Source organism: Ornithodoros turicata, chromosome 7, assembly GCF_037126465.1.
Source record: "Ornithodoros turicata isolate Travis chromosome 7, ASM3712646v1, whole genome shotgun sequence".
Taxonomy (NCBI): domain Eukaryota; kingdom Metazoa; phylum Arthropoda; class Arachnida; order Ixodida; family Argasidae; genus Ornithodoros; species Ornithodoros turicata.
Genome location: NC_088207.1, coordinates 22,934,133 through 22,950,304, shown reverse-complemented (window position 1 = coordinate 22,950,304; position 16,172 = coordinate 22,934,133). Strand labels below are relative to the sequence as shown.

The 16,172-nt window shown below is 44.5% G+C and overlaps 1 protein-coding gene across 1 annotated transcript; it reads right to left on the bottom strand.

Annotated features, from left to right (window-relative positions):
• Positions 1-831: 831 nt before the first annotated feature.
• On the bottom strand, positions 832-13,628 carry LOC135400345 (ruvB-like 1). The gene is made up of 11 exons (XM_064632179.1): positions 13,422-13,628; positions 12,911-12,997; positions 10,625-10,757; positions 10,476-10,559; positions 8,897-9,054; positions 8,628-8,672; positions 8,400-8,568; positions 6,698-6,896; positions 4,999-5,101; positions 3,827-3,918; positions 832-1,072 (listed from the first exon to the last, which is right to left on the bottom strand). Exons 1-11 carry the CDS (start codon positions 13,560-13,562, stop codon positions 913-915), a joined length of 1,371 nt encoding a protein of 456 aa, XP_064488249.1. The 5' UTR covers positions 13,563-13,628; the 3' UTR covers positions 832-912.
• Between the last annotated feature and the right edge of the window lie 2,544 nt (positions 13,629-16,172).

The window sequence follows — 16,172 nt, the reverse complement described above, 5'->3', positions numbered from 1 at the left end:
CTGGATTCGGAGGCTAGACAGCATAAACACATTCAGGGGAATCCACAAGGATAAATACAGGGTGTCCCAGCTAACTGCAAACATATTTCTTAAAAATATAACACTTTTTCCAAGATGAAATCAATTGCAATATAGCATATGCTGAAGGGCACTCCCTAGGATGGCATTAGCAAAGTCCCAAGGCAATGTCTTAATCAACTTTCATTAATTAACTTTTTAATTATAAAAGCTACAAAGTTGTCCCAATGAGAACATCTGTTCCTTTCGGTCACCTGATATCGTAGCCGTTTGAGAACAAAAATCCGTTCCATAGATCGCCCGCAAAAAATTCGTGAAGGAACGCCATTTTTTTCTTTATTTTGTTCATTGTGCTTTTTAGAAGACGCGTCTTTCCTTCATCCCCAATGTGAGAGGGAGAAAGAGCACACTATCGCCTCTCGCATCCTGGAAAAAGATTAAAAGGAAACAGAAAATGCAGCCCAAAATAAGGCCAGTTCCGATAGAGTCACCCGATACATTTTTTTTTGTTTTGTTTCCGCAAGTTAAAGCTCATCTTCGACGCATGAGGCGGCACTGTGCTCCTTCCCCCTCTCACGTTGGGGATGAAGGAAATACGCGTCTAATTTTTTGCGGGAGATTTGAGATCGTTGCCGAACACAACAGGTGAGGCTCCTTTAGTGTGTGGTGTTCTGATTTACCTGCAGGCCATCGGGTTGCATTTTTTCGTGGTGCTCAGTTCCCAAAGTTAGCTCCCCCCCCACACGTAGTGCAGAGGAAGACTTGGTTTCGTGTACTATGTAAAAAAAGAAAATGTACAGTGGCACATGAAAAGACGTGGGATGATATACTTTACTCGGCTCAACAATGTGGTATAGACAGAGGTATGACACAGACGATGGTGACCAGGAGCAGCTACTGCATGTACTTGTCATTGTGCTCGGCCAGGATTTTTGCGGAAGACTTGGCATCGTGGAAGAGATCGCTGATCTCCTTGACATCTTCCTTGCGAATGGAGCTTCTCCCATTCACCTTGGCCAGGAGGCTTGAGGGGCTCAACAGTTGGGCAGCATACCTTGTTAGAGACCAGAGATGTCAGTTGCAAATGTTTGCAAACGCTTGTAGTGCTTAATTACCCCCAGGAAATCAGAAATTACATTTACATGCTCGTCAATGGGCCACAATTGCACTTAATTTGTGTCCTCAATATAAATGTAAGATAATAAGAGAAGCGTACACACTCATAAACGTGCAAGGTAGTACATCTGTGTTACACATGCTTAACATGCCCTTCAGTACTGCAAGAACAGTAGTGCACTTTAACCCCTTGCATATTTTGGGTGAGTCAGACTCGTCCTCGAAGTTCGACCCCTCAACGGCTTTGGACGAGCATGACTTCGTCCACGTAATGTTTTCATTCTCTACTGGTAGAGGGCAGCACGGCATGTCCCGGAGCAAGCTTCACGTTGCTGTTAGAAGCTAAACGCACAGGATGAGCTGGCAACGCAAGTTTTTGAATATGGCGTCCGTAGAACTGTCGTCTACGTCTCCGGCAGTCGCGGTTATTGCGAAAAACGAACTTATGAGCAGGTTTCCGAGGACTCGGATAGTGACTCAAGTTATGTGCGCTCGGGAAGTGAGGATGACGACAGTGATTTGGAATCTTTGAGCTATTCTAGCAAAGAAGATGACATAGCTGATTTAAGAAGCAGACACCAGCAGTGTTCCGTAAACAAAGAAGACCTCCTGCCACTGATGGCGAACCCCGTGATTGGCACAGTTTGGCGCAAATGGCATTGGACAACTGAGCCACTGTCAACTATTACAGTCGCCGACAGATTTTTTGGACCCAGATTTTTCGGACTCGTTCGCGGAACGGCTGCGGATCCCATAGAGTTGATGTATAAGAACGTCCAAAATTTCGGACGCCGTGCAGCTCCGTCGCTCGATATTTCGGACTCTGTTTGCCCAACCCGCGAATTTTCTCTTGGGGTGACGGAAAAATCATCTGAAATTCGTATAGAAAGAAATCAACCAACTAAAATATTGAGGCAAAAAAATAGACAGTGATGATTGTTCATTTTCCATTCCTCTGAGTAGAAGAGGTCTGTCATAGCACTTTTGCATCTTCGTTTTTGGCCAACGGCCCAGCACGTGCTGTCCGCCCGCGAGTCTCACTACAGCGCTGTAAAGCGAGCTTCACCTAAAACACGCATGCGTTAGGTGAAGCCGACTTGCAGACTTGATGACAGCGGTGCCTCTCACAGTGTACGTTGACGAAATGTCGCTTCGGGAAATAGAAGCTGATGTTATCAGGTAGAGCTGGAAGCGCGTTAGGAAAGCATCGACAAATTTTTTCCAGCCCTCTAGGGCTTAGTAAAGTTTATTTTTTAGCGAAATTCGTTTTTATCGGACTGCTCGATTATTCGGACTTTTGCGCTATCCCCGCAGAGTCCGAAAAATTGGACGGCGACAGTAGTTTACATACTGAGTGTCTAAAGGAAACTAACAGCAAAAATGGGAGAAGTCTAGCACTCGCAAGTGAATAAAATAAGTATTTAAAGAGATTGAAACATTTATTTTACTGAAGAACAAGCTTTCGCACTTGATGAAGGACGGACTCCGTCCGAAAGCTTGTTCTTCAGTAAAATAACTGTTTCAATCTCTTTAAATACTTATTTTACTGAGTGTCTACAATGAAGAGGAATGCACAGAATTAGAGACTCGCACATTGTTGCATCACTGCAAAGCCATGCGTGCACTGGCAATGCTAGTGACTTCGTAGCAGTCATTAGGAAATAGACCACAAGTAATACTGCCGTGCTATATTTCAGGCTCATGGTGTCTCATGCTTCACCTAGCTTGGGGTTCAAACTCGCCAACGAAATTTTGGACATACTGTAGTTGCTCGTGTATAAGATGCCCATTTTTTTTTACCTAAAAACATCGCACGATTGAGGGGGTGCGTTCAGTATGCGGGGTAAAATTGTAACACAACACTTGAGGTACACAACTCCTATTTTATCCCGAGATATCCGCGGCAATCTCCCTGGAATCGAACGTCGCAATTCTGCATCATTGTCGCCATCTATTCAGACATCTGCGGTGACCTCTGCGGTATCGAACATCCTGATTCTCCCACATAAAATCGTTTTCCTTTCTATCAAGCGTGGTTGAAATAGTCCGCGATGTCTGCTGCATTAGTCACTCTGGTGCCCCTTCCCATACGATACAAGTAGAGCCTGAAGTTTTCGGGAAATATTTTTTTTTCTAAATTCGAGGGGGTAGAAATCGGGTAAATAAACATGTGCTCCAAATTCATGCGAATTCGGGTGAAAAAACTTCCAGTACGCTAAATTCGGGAAGAAATCGGGCTCAGTTACTCGAACTAACTGTAATGGTTTGGTACAAACGGTGATGTAACTGCATTTGCTGCCAAACAAGTTAGTGTGCATTCGTACAGACGTCTCAGTGAGGGCAATTTGCCGGGTAAAAATCGGGTTTCTCCCTAAAGAGGCAACCTTCAATTCAGGGTGCAAATTCGGGGAAGAATCGGGTTAAACCCTAAAACTTCAGGCTCTAGATACAAGCAGTCGAGCTGGCGTGATACGCTGGCTGGCACTGCGCGAGATGATCCGGCCATGCCATAAAGCCTGGGTGCGTTTAGTGCGCGGGAATAAAAAAAAGTACCAGCATTTCAGCTCAGGTTTGATGTGCGTTCAATATGCGAGGAAATACAGTAAGTTGGAGGACTTTTTTTTTTTTTTTTTTGCAGTTGCATGGACACTGTGTAGCGTAGCGTAAATCTGAAATGGGTACGAGAGCTCACCTGAGTGTGGTGTGTGTTCCAATCTCACCCAGCGACTGCAAAGACTCTTCGTCAATATCGATGCCCTCTGTTTGAGCTCGGATTCGCAAGATCTGAAATGGGAGAACGTATAAGAGTTCTAGGCGTGGCACAATTAGCATTACCAAGGTGACACAATTTTTGGCAGCAATGCAGATATCACACGAGGAACCTTGAAACAGATTTCGTGAATTTTGAGCACGGTGAAGCCTGTTTATTACGACCTTCAATGTAGCAGTAAATTCAATCAAAATTCTGTTGATGGCTGCACAAGTGCACAAAACCTAAGGAGCAAGATTCCAGCTTTTATTGCAAAAAAAGAAAAGAAAAGAGGCCAGAGAACCAAGCCATCGATCCCAAGAGGAGCAGAGCATCACGTGATATCGGCAGTTATGTTGTCAGTGGAAGAGCTTTCGTGGAATGTGACACAAAAACTACTTTAATCTAGAACTTCATAGAATATGAATGTTCAGTAGCACTCTAGCTGCTGGGTCCTACTTCATTGACATGATCCAGACAGTGATTTTGCAAAAGTTCACAAATGACAACACTCAGATATAACAATCAATTCAAATATGTCAGTCATAAAGAAAAAGAAAAAAAAGAAACACAGCAGCAGGATTTGAACTACACATCTCATATGAGAGGCATGGTTCAAATCCTGGTGCTCTCTGGCTTTTTCGACAACTGCCATATCTTAGTTGTTCATGTCCCCAGGCAACTCGAGGCTTGTGTTGTACTTGTCCCTTTGGATGTTCCAGCCTTAGAACAATACTTCCATCACAATGAGCAGATTTTGCAATCCTGTCAATATTGTTACAAACGGTCTCAGACCGTATCTTGTTTTTGTGCCTGTATCTTAGGGTGTCAATAACTGCGCTACACTGCCCACAGGACATAGTAAGGTCAGTATCAGTTTCAAACTCCGATGGGGGACACAAGAAAAAAGTGCAGTTAGGAGAAATTGAACCTCGTTTTTGGCAGCTAGAATAATGTTCCGACACTCCTGCATGTGAAACGGTACCTCACCTAGTAACTGCTGATACACGTATATATAGCGGGCATTACTCACAATGTACTTGATCGGTACTTTGAAGTACTTTTCCGAGTACTCGGTACTTTACTTTAGGTACATTTCTATGTAAGTACTTTACCTGGACCATCTCCTCCTGAGAGTAGGGCAAGGTTCGAACAATCATGAGCCTGTCCAAGAGGTCCAGAGGAATTCCATGAGGTGACACCACATCTTCTGTACCCCTACAAAATATCATCAGATTTCTCGACTGCAACACACTAACCACATTGTAAAAGGATCCTGTTTTCATCAGAAAGAAAAAAAGAAAAAAGGGGCTTTGGAGCAGACATGTACAAAATACTGCACAAAAGTATTTAAAATAAGATGTCAAATACTCGGCATAAAAGTATTTAAAATAGAGTACAACATACTGTATTTTAAGGAATACCGAGGGCCTTCACAGCGCCATTGCTACAATGCACGTTGACAGTTTCAGAGAAAGCCCAAGCTACAGTAGGGTCCCAATGATATGAACATCTTGGGGATGCAGAAAATATACGTATATGAAATTTCTTTTATCAGAAATGAAGTAGATGAGCACACCGAAGTGTAGGAAATACATACTTGCTACGTATTTTCCTTCTACTCGCAATTAGAGCTGCACTAGAGAGCAATAGAGCTGCACTGCTGCCATGGCGTAAACTAGAGGTACGGTTCAGAGCAGTCTTGGCTAGGATTCCGATTACCAATCCAATCAAAGTACACAATGCAAAACGGCAGTGTCGAAAGTTGCCACCACAGCTCCGGAAATAGCCGTGTTGGTGTGTCTCCCCAAGCGTTTTGGTCCGTAAAATCGGGCATTCCGACTTCGATCTGTCCGGAAAAACAGTTGCAGTATGTACAGTCGCCGACTGATTTTTCGGACATGCTCGATTATTCGGACTCGTTCGCGGAACGGCCGTGGGTTTCATAGAGGTGATGTATAAGAACGTCCAAACTTTTGGACGCCGTGCAGCTCCGTTGTTCGATATTTCGGACTCTGTTTGCCCAACCCACAAATTTCTCTCTTGGGGTGACGGAAAATATTGGTATCATCTGAAATTCGTATAGAAAGAAATCAACCAATTAAAATATTGAGGAAAAAAAATTGGCAGTGATGATTGTTGACTTTCCCTTCCTCTGAGTAGAAGAGGTCTGGCATAGCGCCTATGCGTCTTCGGTTTTGGCCAACGGCCCAGCACGTGCTGTCTGCCCGAGAGTAGCGCGACAGCTCTGTAAAGCGAGCTTCACCTAAAGCACGCATGCGTTAGGTGAAGCCGACTTGCGGACTTGATGACGACGGTGCCTCTGATAGTGTACATTGACGAAATGTCGCTTTGGGAAATAGAAGCTGATGTTATCAGGCAGAGCTGGAAGCGCGTTAAGAAAGCATCAACAAATTTTTCCAGCCTACTAGGGCTTAGTAAAGTTTATTTTGAAGCGAAATTCGTTTTTTCGGACCGCTCGACTATTCGGACTTTTGCGCGATCCCCGCAGAGTCCGAAAAATCGGACGGGCGAATTAAATTAATTAATTAAATTAATCCTACGGCGAATGTCATTGTTCCCGTGGGAGTCCCAAGTATCGAACAAGTTCGAATAATCTGTTGGCTAGTGCACATGGGTAGAATAGGCAATTCAGCCGGGACCAAAAGATAATTTGTATAATGCGTGATTGTATGATCAAGATTCTACCGTATCTGCGCAGCACTTTGGAAATATAAATAACTCCCAACAATTTATGTGCCCTGTTCAAAGGTTCACACTAACGGGAATTTGCTACCGTGCTTGCCCGCTTACCTGACTGTGCAGCGCCCTCTGTTGGTGGCAAAGATGACGATTGGTGCAATGGAAGATTCAAGTGCCCTGTGTAGGTATGTGAAGCATTCGATGTCCAGCATGTGCACCTCATCAATGAACAGCACACCTGGCACAAGCTCGGCAATGCCTTGATCGATATACTTGTTCACTACTTTGTTGATCTCCTTGCGTAGCTTGTCTAGATAAAAGTAAATACATAAATAAAGGTTAAAAAGTGAAGATATCAAGCAGGAAGTCAATGCAGCCCAAAAGCAATACAGTTGAACTTCTATAGAACGAAATTCAAAATAACCATACCTTAATTCGCTACATAGAATGATTTGTTAAAGCGAATGTGTCCAGAAAAAATGGACGCCGACCAACACGGCTCATTCTAGGCTACGCAGTCATAAGACTGATGGAAACATGCAGGGCGCGCTTATTCTTGAATGTCCCACAATTTTCACAGAGTACAAACATCATCGCCGTACTTGCGATCAAATAGCATGCAACAGAAGTAAGTTTTGTGTGAACCATATGTTCGTAAATCACGGAAAGCAAACAATTTTTCTTTTCGGCCATGGATACAGCAGTGACTATCGCATGTTCCTCATCAACTAACAAAAGCTTCTGTTTTTGGACCACACTGGTCACAAAGCACCACAGCAAAATAACATTGAGAACGAACGGCGCTGAACAGCGACAGTGTAGTTCCCACAGCAAAAGTGACGCCCAATCCGCCAATTACGTCATTTCATGTGACGATCCCAATAACCAATAAGAACATACTGTCACGGTGACGTTAGTTCTCCCTCCCTCCCCTAGGTGCCAGGTCAGTTCTCCTCCCTCACTCGCTTCTCCCTCCCACATGGGGAACGGCATGTGTGACGTTGCACAGAGGTGGCTACTGCCTATGGGCTTCGTTAAACAGACCGCGCCGAACGAAAACACCTCTCTAAATCGAGTGCAGGAATACATTGGCGTCTGTGGGGAACTGTATGTACAACAGGAATAATACGCGAAATAGAGGATTTAGTTAAACTTGCTTTCATTATTTGGAGGTTCAACTGTGTTACTTTTTTTTTTTTTTGGGGGGGGGGGGGGGGGGGGGCGATACAGATAATACCGTAGTTACTCGCATATTATGCACACTCGTTTATCGAACCCCCGCAAACTTTAGTAGCATGGCATCTTGCACAGCCAACGAGATGGAGCACCTGGCGCCAGGCTGATGAACGACGAATGCGACGCACATCAAGAAGTATTCATCCACACTTGATAGAACGCAAGACCATTTGATGTGGGAGAACTGTGACATTCGATTCCGGGAAGACTGCCGGGACATCTCAGAATAAAAAGGGGGTTAAGCGTACCTAAGTGTTGGGTCCCAATTTTCCCCCAAGTATTCAACCCCCCTCCTCAATGGTGTGACGTTTTTGGTAAAGAAATGCGTGTCTTATACACAAGTAAATATGGTAGTACCAGTAGGAAATATGAAAAATTTACGTCATTCTTCTATAATATAAATATCGGACTTCCTTAAAACATCCTTCCTCAATACTTCAGTGTGCCGTGTAGCGCGTGTATAATTAAACAACTATATAACTATCCAGGTGTCACAAAATCCATTTTTTATAGCCTACATAAGAAGAGAAAAGGATATTCTGGGACACATTAAAAACTACCAGACACGAGTGCATACCTGTGATTTCAGTCTTGCGAGGCTTCATGAGTTGACCCATCATGGATAGGATGTCCTGGCCACCTTGAGGGCGAGCATTGGCCACGTCAAGGTCGTGCAGGGTAACATCCTGGATCACATCCTTCTTCTTGTGCACGTCTCCTTTAGGAAGTGGGACATACTCTTCTGCCTGCACATCGGTTCATCATCGGCACACATGAAACGTTCAGTAACCCAATCGCTACTCACCTCCAAGTCAAATTCTGTCGCATATGCATCTGACCGTCCTTGCCTCTGAAATGCAATGCACATGATAAGGGATAGTTCGAGAAATACCCTCTACGCTCCCAGTTACGTCACTCAAGATAAACTGTGGGAACTGATCGTTCTCCGTCAATCTCAAAGAAATGCCATTGGGAAGTCTAGGTGTCATGTTGAAAAGTATTCATGACATCAATAACTTGTGGTACATAGATGGCGGCATTTACGAGGCTGTAGAGTGAGTGATAATGCCTTACCTTGACGGCTCCGCTGTTTGCCTCGATGTAGATGACATCTCCCACTTCTACTTTTTCCCTCTGCAGGCTCTCATATATTGTGGGGTCAAGCTTGAGCTGCTTGGTTCCCTTGGCAGTCTTCAGACCAATAATGACGTGACTCACTGTCTTTCCATATCCTGTTAGGAAGAAGAAGCACTATCTATTATGGTGCAATGAAATACATATTGGTAAAATGCAAATTGCTGAAATGCAAATTGAAGGTTGTGACAATGATAGGAGATAGGCACGCTGAAGGCCCTCAGTTTTCCGCGATTCTGCGGAATTTGGAGTTAATCACAAAATCCTTCGTTTAGCACTGAATTTCACGGAATCCCTTATTTTTAGGGGTGTGATGATCTTCGAGTTCAAGTTCAAATCGAATATCAATGACTTGAAGCATTCAATTCGCGAATTGAATACCCAATATTCGGGTTTCCGGATATTCGACTATTCGCCGAATGCGAAGCACCCCTCCCGAAAGTGGGCTTCACCTGACGCTTCCTGGCATTAGGTGAAGTCTGCTTTACAAAATTGTCCCTGCTACAGTCTTACTTAGACTTTCTCAAAATGAGTTTTTTCCCTCAATAATCTCAGTGTATCATGCAATGAACCACGTGTACCGAAGCGTCACAACCCATACAGTGTATAAGTGGTAACTTTCGCGAGGAACTAATTTTTGCTAAATTTGCAAGCGCTCTTTTCTTCACAAATGAAGGAGAAATATGCGAAGGAAATACTATGTAAGAAATTTGACCCGGGACGTAGAGGCAACTTGTGCACATGGTTTAATTGTTAGGCTATAACACTGCAATGCCTCACAAAGTGTTCAGTTCTTCCTGGTTCGAGTGGAGACAAGAGTCCAGCCTTCACAAATCCTGCACGGATTTTGGCGTCCCATGATTCCAGTTACTTGTAAGCACGTATCACCCGGCAAACGTGTATAAGGACGCTGCCATGCGGATCGGCCTTTGTAAAAGTTGCCGCATCACTATCGAGCGCCAATCGTACCTGCTCGACGTGGTGGCAAGAATGAAGGGAGATGGGGCAGTTCGGCAACGACACACAGATACCAGACGAGTCAGGACCCCCTAATTGCAGCCTTCTCAGTCAGAAGGGCTCAAAAGGAAAACAAATGCAACGAGTTATTACCCAGTTGCGATACCTTTTGTTAACTTCTTCCTGGAGGTTCAAGTTGCAAGGCCCCTAACACACCTTATGCACAGTTGACGCACCATACCTCACGACCCACGACGAGACCCACGACGACGCACATTTAAAGTTCCGTGAATAATTGCCTGATACTGGCTCCTCACAACTTCGCGAATTATTGAGCCAGCGAATTGAACCACTTGTACAGTAAGTAGACGGGTAGAAAATGCAGCGAACCGGTAAGAAAGTACGAAGGGATGTGCCTCAGGTCGAGAGCCGCCAATATTTCGAAGAGAGACTGTTCTTCCCTTCATAAACTGTTCTTGTCCCAGAAGGACAGCCTCTGTTTGAAATATCGGCGGCTCCTGTCCTGAACCACTTCCTTTTATAGAGTACGTAGTTTCCTTACCTCCCATGGGGTTCTCTGTCTCACAAGGAGTCAATTCCGTCACCTCTCCTTCATAGACTTCCTTTGTTTCCTTGATTCGCAGCCCTGTAACGAAACACACGGTCAGCTCAAAGGGCCCTTTCGTATGCACGATGAAATCACGTGCTCACCAATTGCACGCCTGAAGTTCTCCATCAGCACTTCTGTCTTCTTTACTTCAGAGGAGTATACTTCGCTTCCCACCATGGGACAGAAGGGCACTTTCGTGCCTAGCTCCTGAGCTATGGCTAGAGCTATGGCAGTCTGCAATAAACATAGTAAAGGAGTACAAAACTTGTGGCGTTATTGCAAACTCTAAAACAGAATATTTGTAAAAACTGATAGATCTTTGCTACTGGTGGTGCCACAGCACTGATGCTATAGCTGGGACGCGTGCGAGTTCATTCGTCCACTGCACTCTAAGAGCAGAACTTCACAGCATCGCACGTTGTGTGGCAACCATTGCCAAGAATGATAGGGTTATTGATTCTGATTCGGAGAGAGAGGTGGGCGTACGCCTTTTTGTGGCAATTTGGATATACGATAATTGCCACAAAAAGGCGTACGCCCACCTCTCTCTTCAAATCAGAAGCGATAACTGTATCATTCTTGGCAATGGCTGGCACACATGGGGCTATGCGGTGAAGTCGTGTTTTTAGAGTGTGGGGAGACGCAGGCACCAGTTTGAGACAGTAAGACTACAGCTTGGGTCCCAAAATCCCGGGATTAATTTAATTTCCCAAACTCCCGGGATTTTGCAAGGCCACATCCCGGGATTTGGGGTTTCGGCTATCTTGAGAATGCATACTAGGTGGTATGGAGAGACTTTCGGTTTCAAGCACCCCTTCACCAAAAAATGTCATTTGCAGTATGAAACTGAACCACATGACAAAGGTTCCGACTGCCGACTCGTGAACAGCGCAAGCCGTAGTCAAGAACATCCCTCAGGGAGCATCAAAACATCTACAAAATGAGAAGGAGCCTTCCGGTTCATAAGGCTACACAAAATACTGCCAGATTCTCTCTCTGCAGAATCGTTTTTCTTTTCTTTTTATCCTCACGAATGTGTTTGAAAGTGAAAAGAGCAAATGGAGACAGTCCTTTCAGAAAACAAGACTCTGCTGCTCCAGACTGGAACATGACAGTTACTGTGGACAAATAAAAGGGAGGAAATGCAGTGTGCATCATTCCATGTACCCTCACAAGCTAGGCTCCTCAGAATAATCCAGCAAAGTGACCTTTTTCGTGCCTTCCGCTGGATTATTCTGAGGAGCCTAGCTTGTGAGGGTACATGGAATGATGCACACTGCATTTCCCCCCTTTTATTTGTCCACAGTAACTGTCATGTTCCAGTCTGGAGCAGCAGAGTCTTGTTTTCTGAAAAGGCTGTCTCCATTTTCTCTTTCAAACACATTGATTCTAACTGCAGCGTAAATAAAAGTGCTCAACGGCAATATCTCTTCGTGCACTGCTAATGACAAAAACTACCTGGGATGCAGCCATAAGCTATTCCGTGGCTGACGACAAGAAAACGAGTGCTCAATATAATTCGCGGCAAAACTTTTACCCGGTGACAACTTTTTTCGTTTTTGTTTATTTTTACTTTCATCTCAGCGCCGTGAAACAACTCTGGCTATGAGCGGCGCACACACGTGGACAGGTGGAGAGAGGACAGCATCTCTAGGTCACTAACTTAAAAACCTGAGACTTTGAGACCCTGTCTGTGTTGCCGTTTTTTGTCCCCCAGTTACAGAAAGGAGACTGGAATCATACGCCAAGGTAGTGATACTGTTGGTGTCACGGTGATTCTGAAGTCTAGCGGCTTTGACAAGTAACACGAGCAGCAAAGAGAGGTCTGAAGTGACAGTGACCCCACTATACTGGAGCTGGATGCCTCCGAGTTAATACTGCAGCACTTTTGCATACTGTGTAAAGAGATTCTTCTTGACATATGGCACATGACTATGCCAGACACTATGAGCACTACACTCTAACATGAGAAATTCACCTCATCAGATGCTCGAAATCAACCAGCATTCAAAATTATGTCACTCAGCCTCCTGATTTATTGGGGATGAGGGAGATACATAAGTCCTGTAATACTTTGCGCATATGCTAAATGTTATAGAGCACCTACATCTACTGCTTCAACAGTCAACATTATATTATCAGTGGTGAATGGCCATGAGCATGTTATGCGGTAAAGTCCTGTCTGAAGGATATACATCGTGTCTAACATTTCATGCACTAGCTGTACCCGTATTGTTCACCTTTGTCACGCATATTGGTCATACACTGACGCCTGCCGGACCTCAGAAAATATGACACAGGCTTCCAATATTGTCTGCATTGAGCGTGATAATTCCGGCTTCATTTTAGCACACAGAATAAAATGAATGCTCTATGGTGCTTCATACCTTTCCTGTGCCTGGGGGTCCTGCTAGGAGAACTGCCCTGCCAGCCATCTTTTTAGATTTGATCAGCTCGATGATGATGCCAGCCGCCTATATGGGAGGTCACAGTGATTACTGAATGAATTCTCGGCAGGTAAGATGTTCCACACAAAATGACTATTCAAAAAATCGCACAAACATTTGATAACTCTTGTTACTATTTGCCTGAAAAACCATGGCCGCCAGGAACATATAAGAAAGTGCTAAAATAATGCGGGATCACAGCGACTAGGAATGTGGGGAAAGAAAGAAAATATTTTGCACCGGTGAAACAGATACGGACAGGGTATTTCACATGTGCGCAGCACCATGAAGAGGCCAGACACCTGTGAAACACTGAACTAATGTTATGAATCGAGAGGTTGGTACATTCGTCATTCCTGAAGTGTTCAATTATGTAATACTGCGCAGTAAAGACACTAAAAATTAAATTGACAGAACTGAAAGAAGGCAATCCGTAGTAAATAAGGGTTACCTCTCGCGCTTGCTCTTGCCCAACAAGGCCGCTAGCGACTGGAATCGCCATACCATTCTCATCGAGACCAATTCCCTTAACGTGACTGTGGGCAGCAATTCGCTGGGTCTTTGTTGTACTTTTCACTTCTTCAATCTTCATTGTCAAAATCAAGTGCGCACACCACACCGCTAACTGACCGCACTCAAAAAAGAAAATCAATCTTGCTGAATGGGCCGCAACACAGTTGCGCATAAGATAAAGACACTGTTCTTGGCTACAAGTGGTAAGCATATAAATATATTTATGTCGTATATTATTCTATGATTTTATTCAATTTACAATTTTAATAACGAGATAATATACGCATATTAGTTATAAAATCTACGAAACTGAGGTGGACGCAGGGTAGACTGGTTCAACTTCGTGTAAAGATGGCGTCGAAGAACTTTCAGTTGGATTCGTTCGAGTGCAGCTTTCAAGGCACCCAGATGACGTTAGATAAGTTCGTTCAGATGCCTGTAAGCAAATATTTGAATTCGTCCACCAACTAGACAAAAGAAATGCAAATGGCCGTTGTACCCCGCGATACTGCGCATTAGGCCGCTGGGTAACCCTCGATGCGCGCGGACGCGGGCGATGCTGTTTTTCGCGAACTTCACCAAAAGTTCAGCATGCCCGTAGTGTACTTTTTGCCACTTTAAGGAGTGGCGTAGCCAGAATCGGGCAATGGTGGTGGTGGTGGTGGGGGGGGGGGTGCAACCCCCGGAAATGGTATACCATTGGTCATTTGGAAGAGGGAAACAACAAGGTTCCGCCTCCCCCATGTAAAATTTCCAGAGAATTTCCGCCCTCGCACTTGCATAGCGACAGTCGTGCATAGCCTCGGCAAGCTTGCACATCTGTTATACTATTAGTGACAAAATCAGATTGTTCCTTTCGAGTCTCACAACTATTAATTGTACAGGGTGTGTGCAGAAAAACATGACCCGCATTTTTACATGTAACTCGTTGTCTACTTAGCCGAGGAACTTCCGGTGGCGCACGACGGCGTATTTATGCGTGCGAAAGCTACAAAAAAATCCTGGAAGCCATACTCAATGTAAAAAAATAAACAAAGCGCGAAAACATGGGCTTCCATGCATTAGAATAGGGCGGTCATGACACTGCATGGTAGTGTATTTCGGTCTCATAAGAGTTATGTGCAGGCACCGCTAGGGGCACTGCCGATTAGCATCCATGTGGGACATCGTTTCGATTTATGCACCGATAGCTCCCCTAGCGGTACTTGAACACAACTCTCCTACGTGCACCATGTTGCCCTTTCACATACACCCTGTTGCCCACCATGTTGTCCTATTCTGATGCACGGAAGCCGACGTTTTCGTTGTTCCGTTTATTTTTTAAGCTGGGTATGGCTTCCACAATTTTTCTACAGATTTCGCACGCATAAATGCGCCATCGTGCGCCACCGGAAGTTCGTTAGTTAGGTAGGCAACAAGCTATGTGCCTAAATGCGGGTCATGTTTTTCTGCACACACCCTGTATATTAGTTTTCACACTTCCATTGTTACATCCTCTGTGCGAAGAACGACATATATGTATATATAGTGTATGCACACACCAAGTTTTCTTTATTTAGCACACAAAGCAGTCTGTTTTCAATTTGAAAACCACACACACACACACACAAAAAAAAAAAAACTGTCGATCAGGTGTTATACTAGGTTTCTTCGTTGGGCGCATGTTTTTCATTTTTCTTTTTGATCCCACATATCTGAACTATTTTGGGGTTGCAGTTTTACTTTAAACAAACAATTAATTTTACTTTTATAAAACAAACTTCATAATTAATCTGTGAAGCAACTGTCCCAGAATAAACAGAATGCATCTATCTACATACGTGCGCAGCAAAGCTCGCACAACTAAGGTAAGCACACCTTGGAGATGAAACACAAGAATGGCATTGGCACCGAGGCATTTCGACATACTTTTAGCTTCAGACCTTGCGAGCCCTTTCACCATCACCACCACCAGCTTCACACCTTGATATTTTGCACCTTGGTATTTTACAGATTTAATAGTGAACGGTCTTTAATATGCCTTCAGAACGTTGACGTATGCTAGCACCCGAGCGTACTATGGCATTCTCGGGCGTCACAAGACGGGGAGCTGAAGTTCAATGTATTAGATGTTCAATGGAATGGTGTTCGTCCTCTGTATCTACTCGCCTTATCTACGACGATGTTACTCAGATGTTTTCCGGCAAATGCGAGATAGCAGAATTGGAGCCAGCCATTATCGAAATTCATAGCCCTTATTAAGCACCCTGCCAAATGTGCCAAATTTCGCTATGCAAATGAGCCGAAAGCAGAACTACGCACTACTCGAGCGCAGAAAGAGCGACATGCATCGCAGTCCACGAGAGGGGACCAGGTGCTTTGGACCATAGGCGCTGATCTAATGGCCAGATAGAGTGCTGTCCGACCCAGACGAAGATGGAAGACGAAGACATGTGGTTTCTGCACTCGAAGAGTGCGTAGTTCTGGTTTTGGCTGATTTGCATTGTGAAATTCGGCAATGGACGTTTTTCACGCTCGCATCGTATCCTAGCGGCTGTCCAGCGAAACACTATCGGCGCGCGCCAAAGCACAGCCTGCGCCATATTGGCACCACATATTGAATATGTAGGGAATCCTCTTCGGCGCCCAGAAGCATTGTAAAAAAGGTCACTTTTTTTTATCTCGAGGTACGTTTGCTTTTCAGGGAATT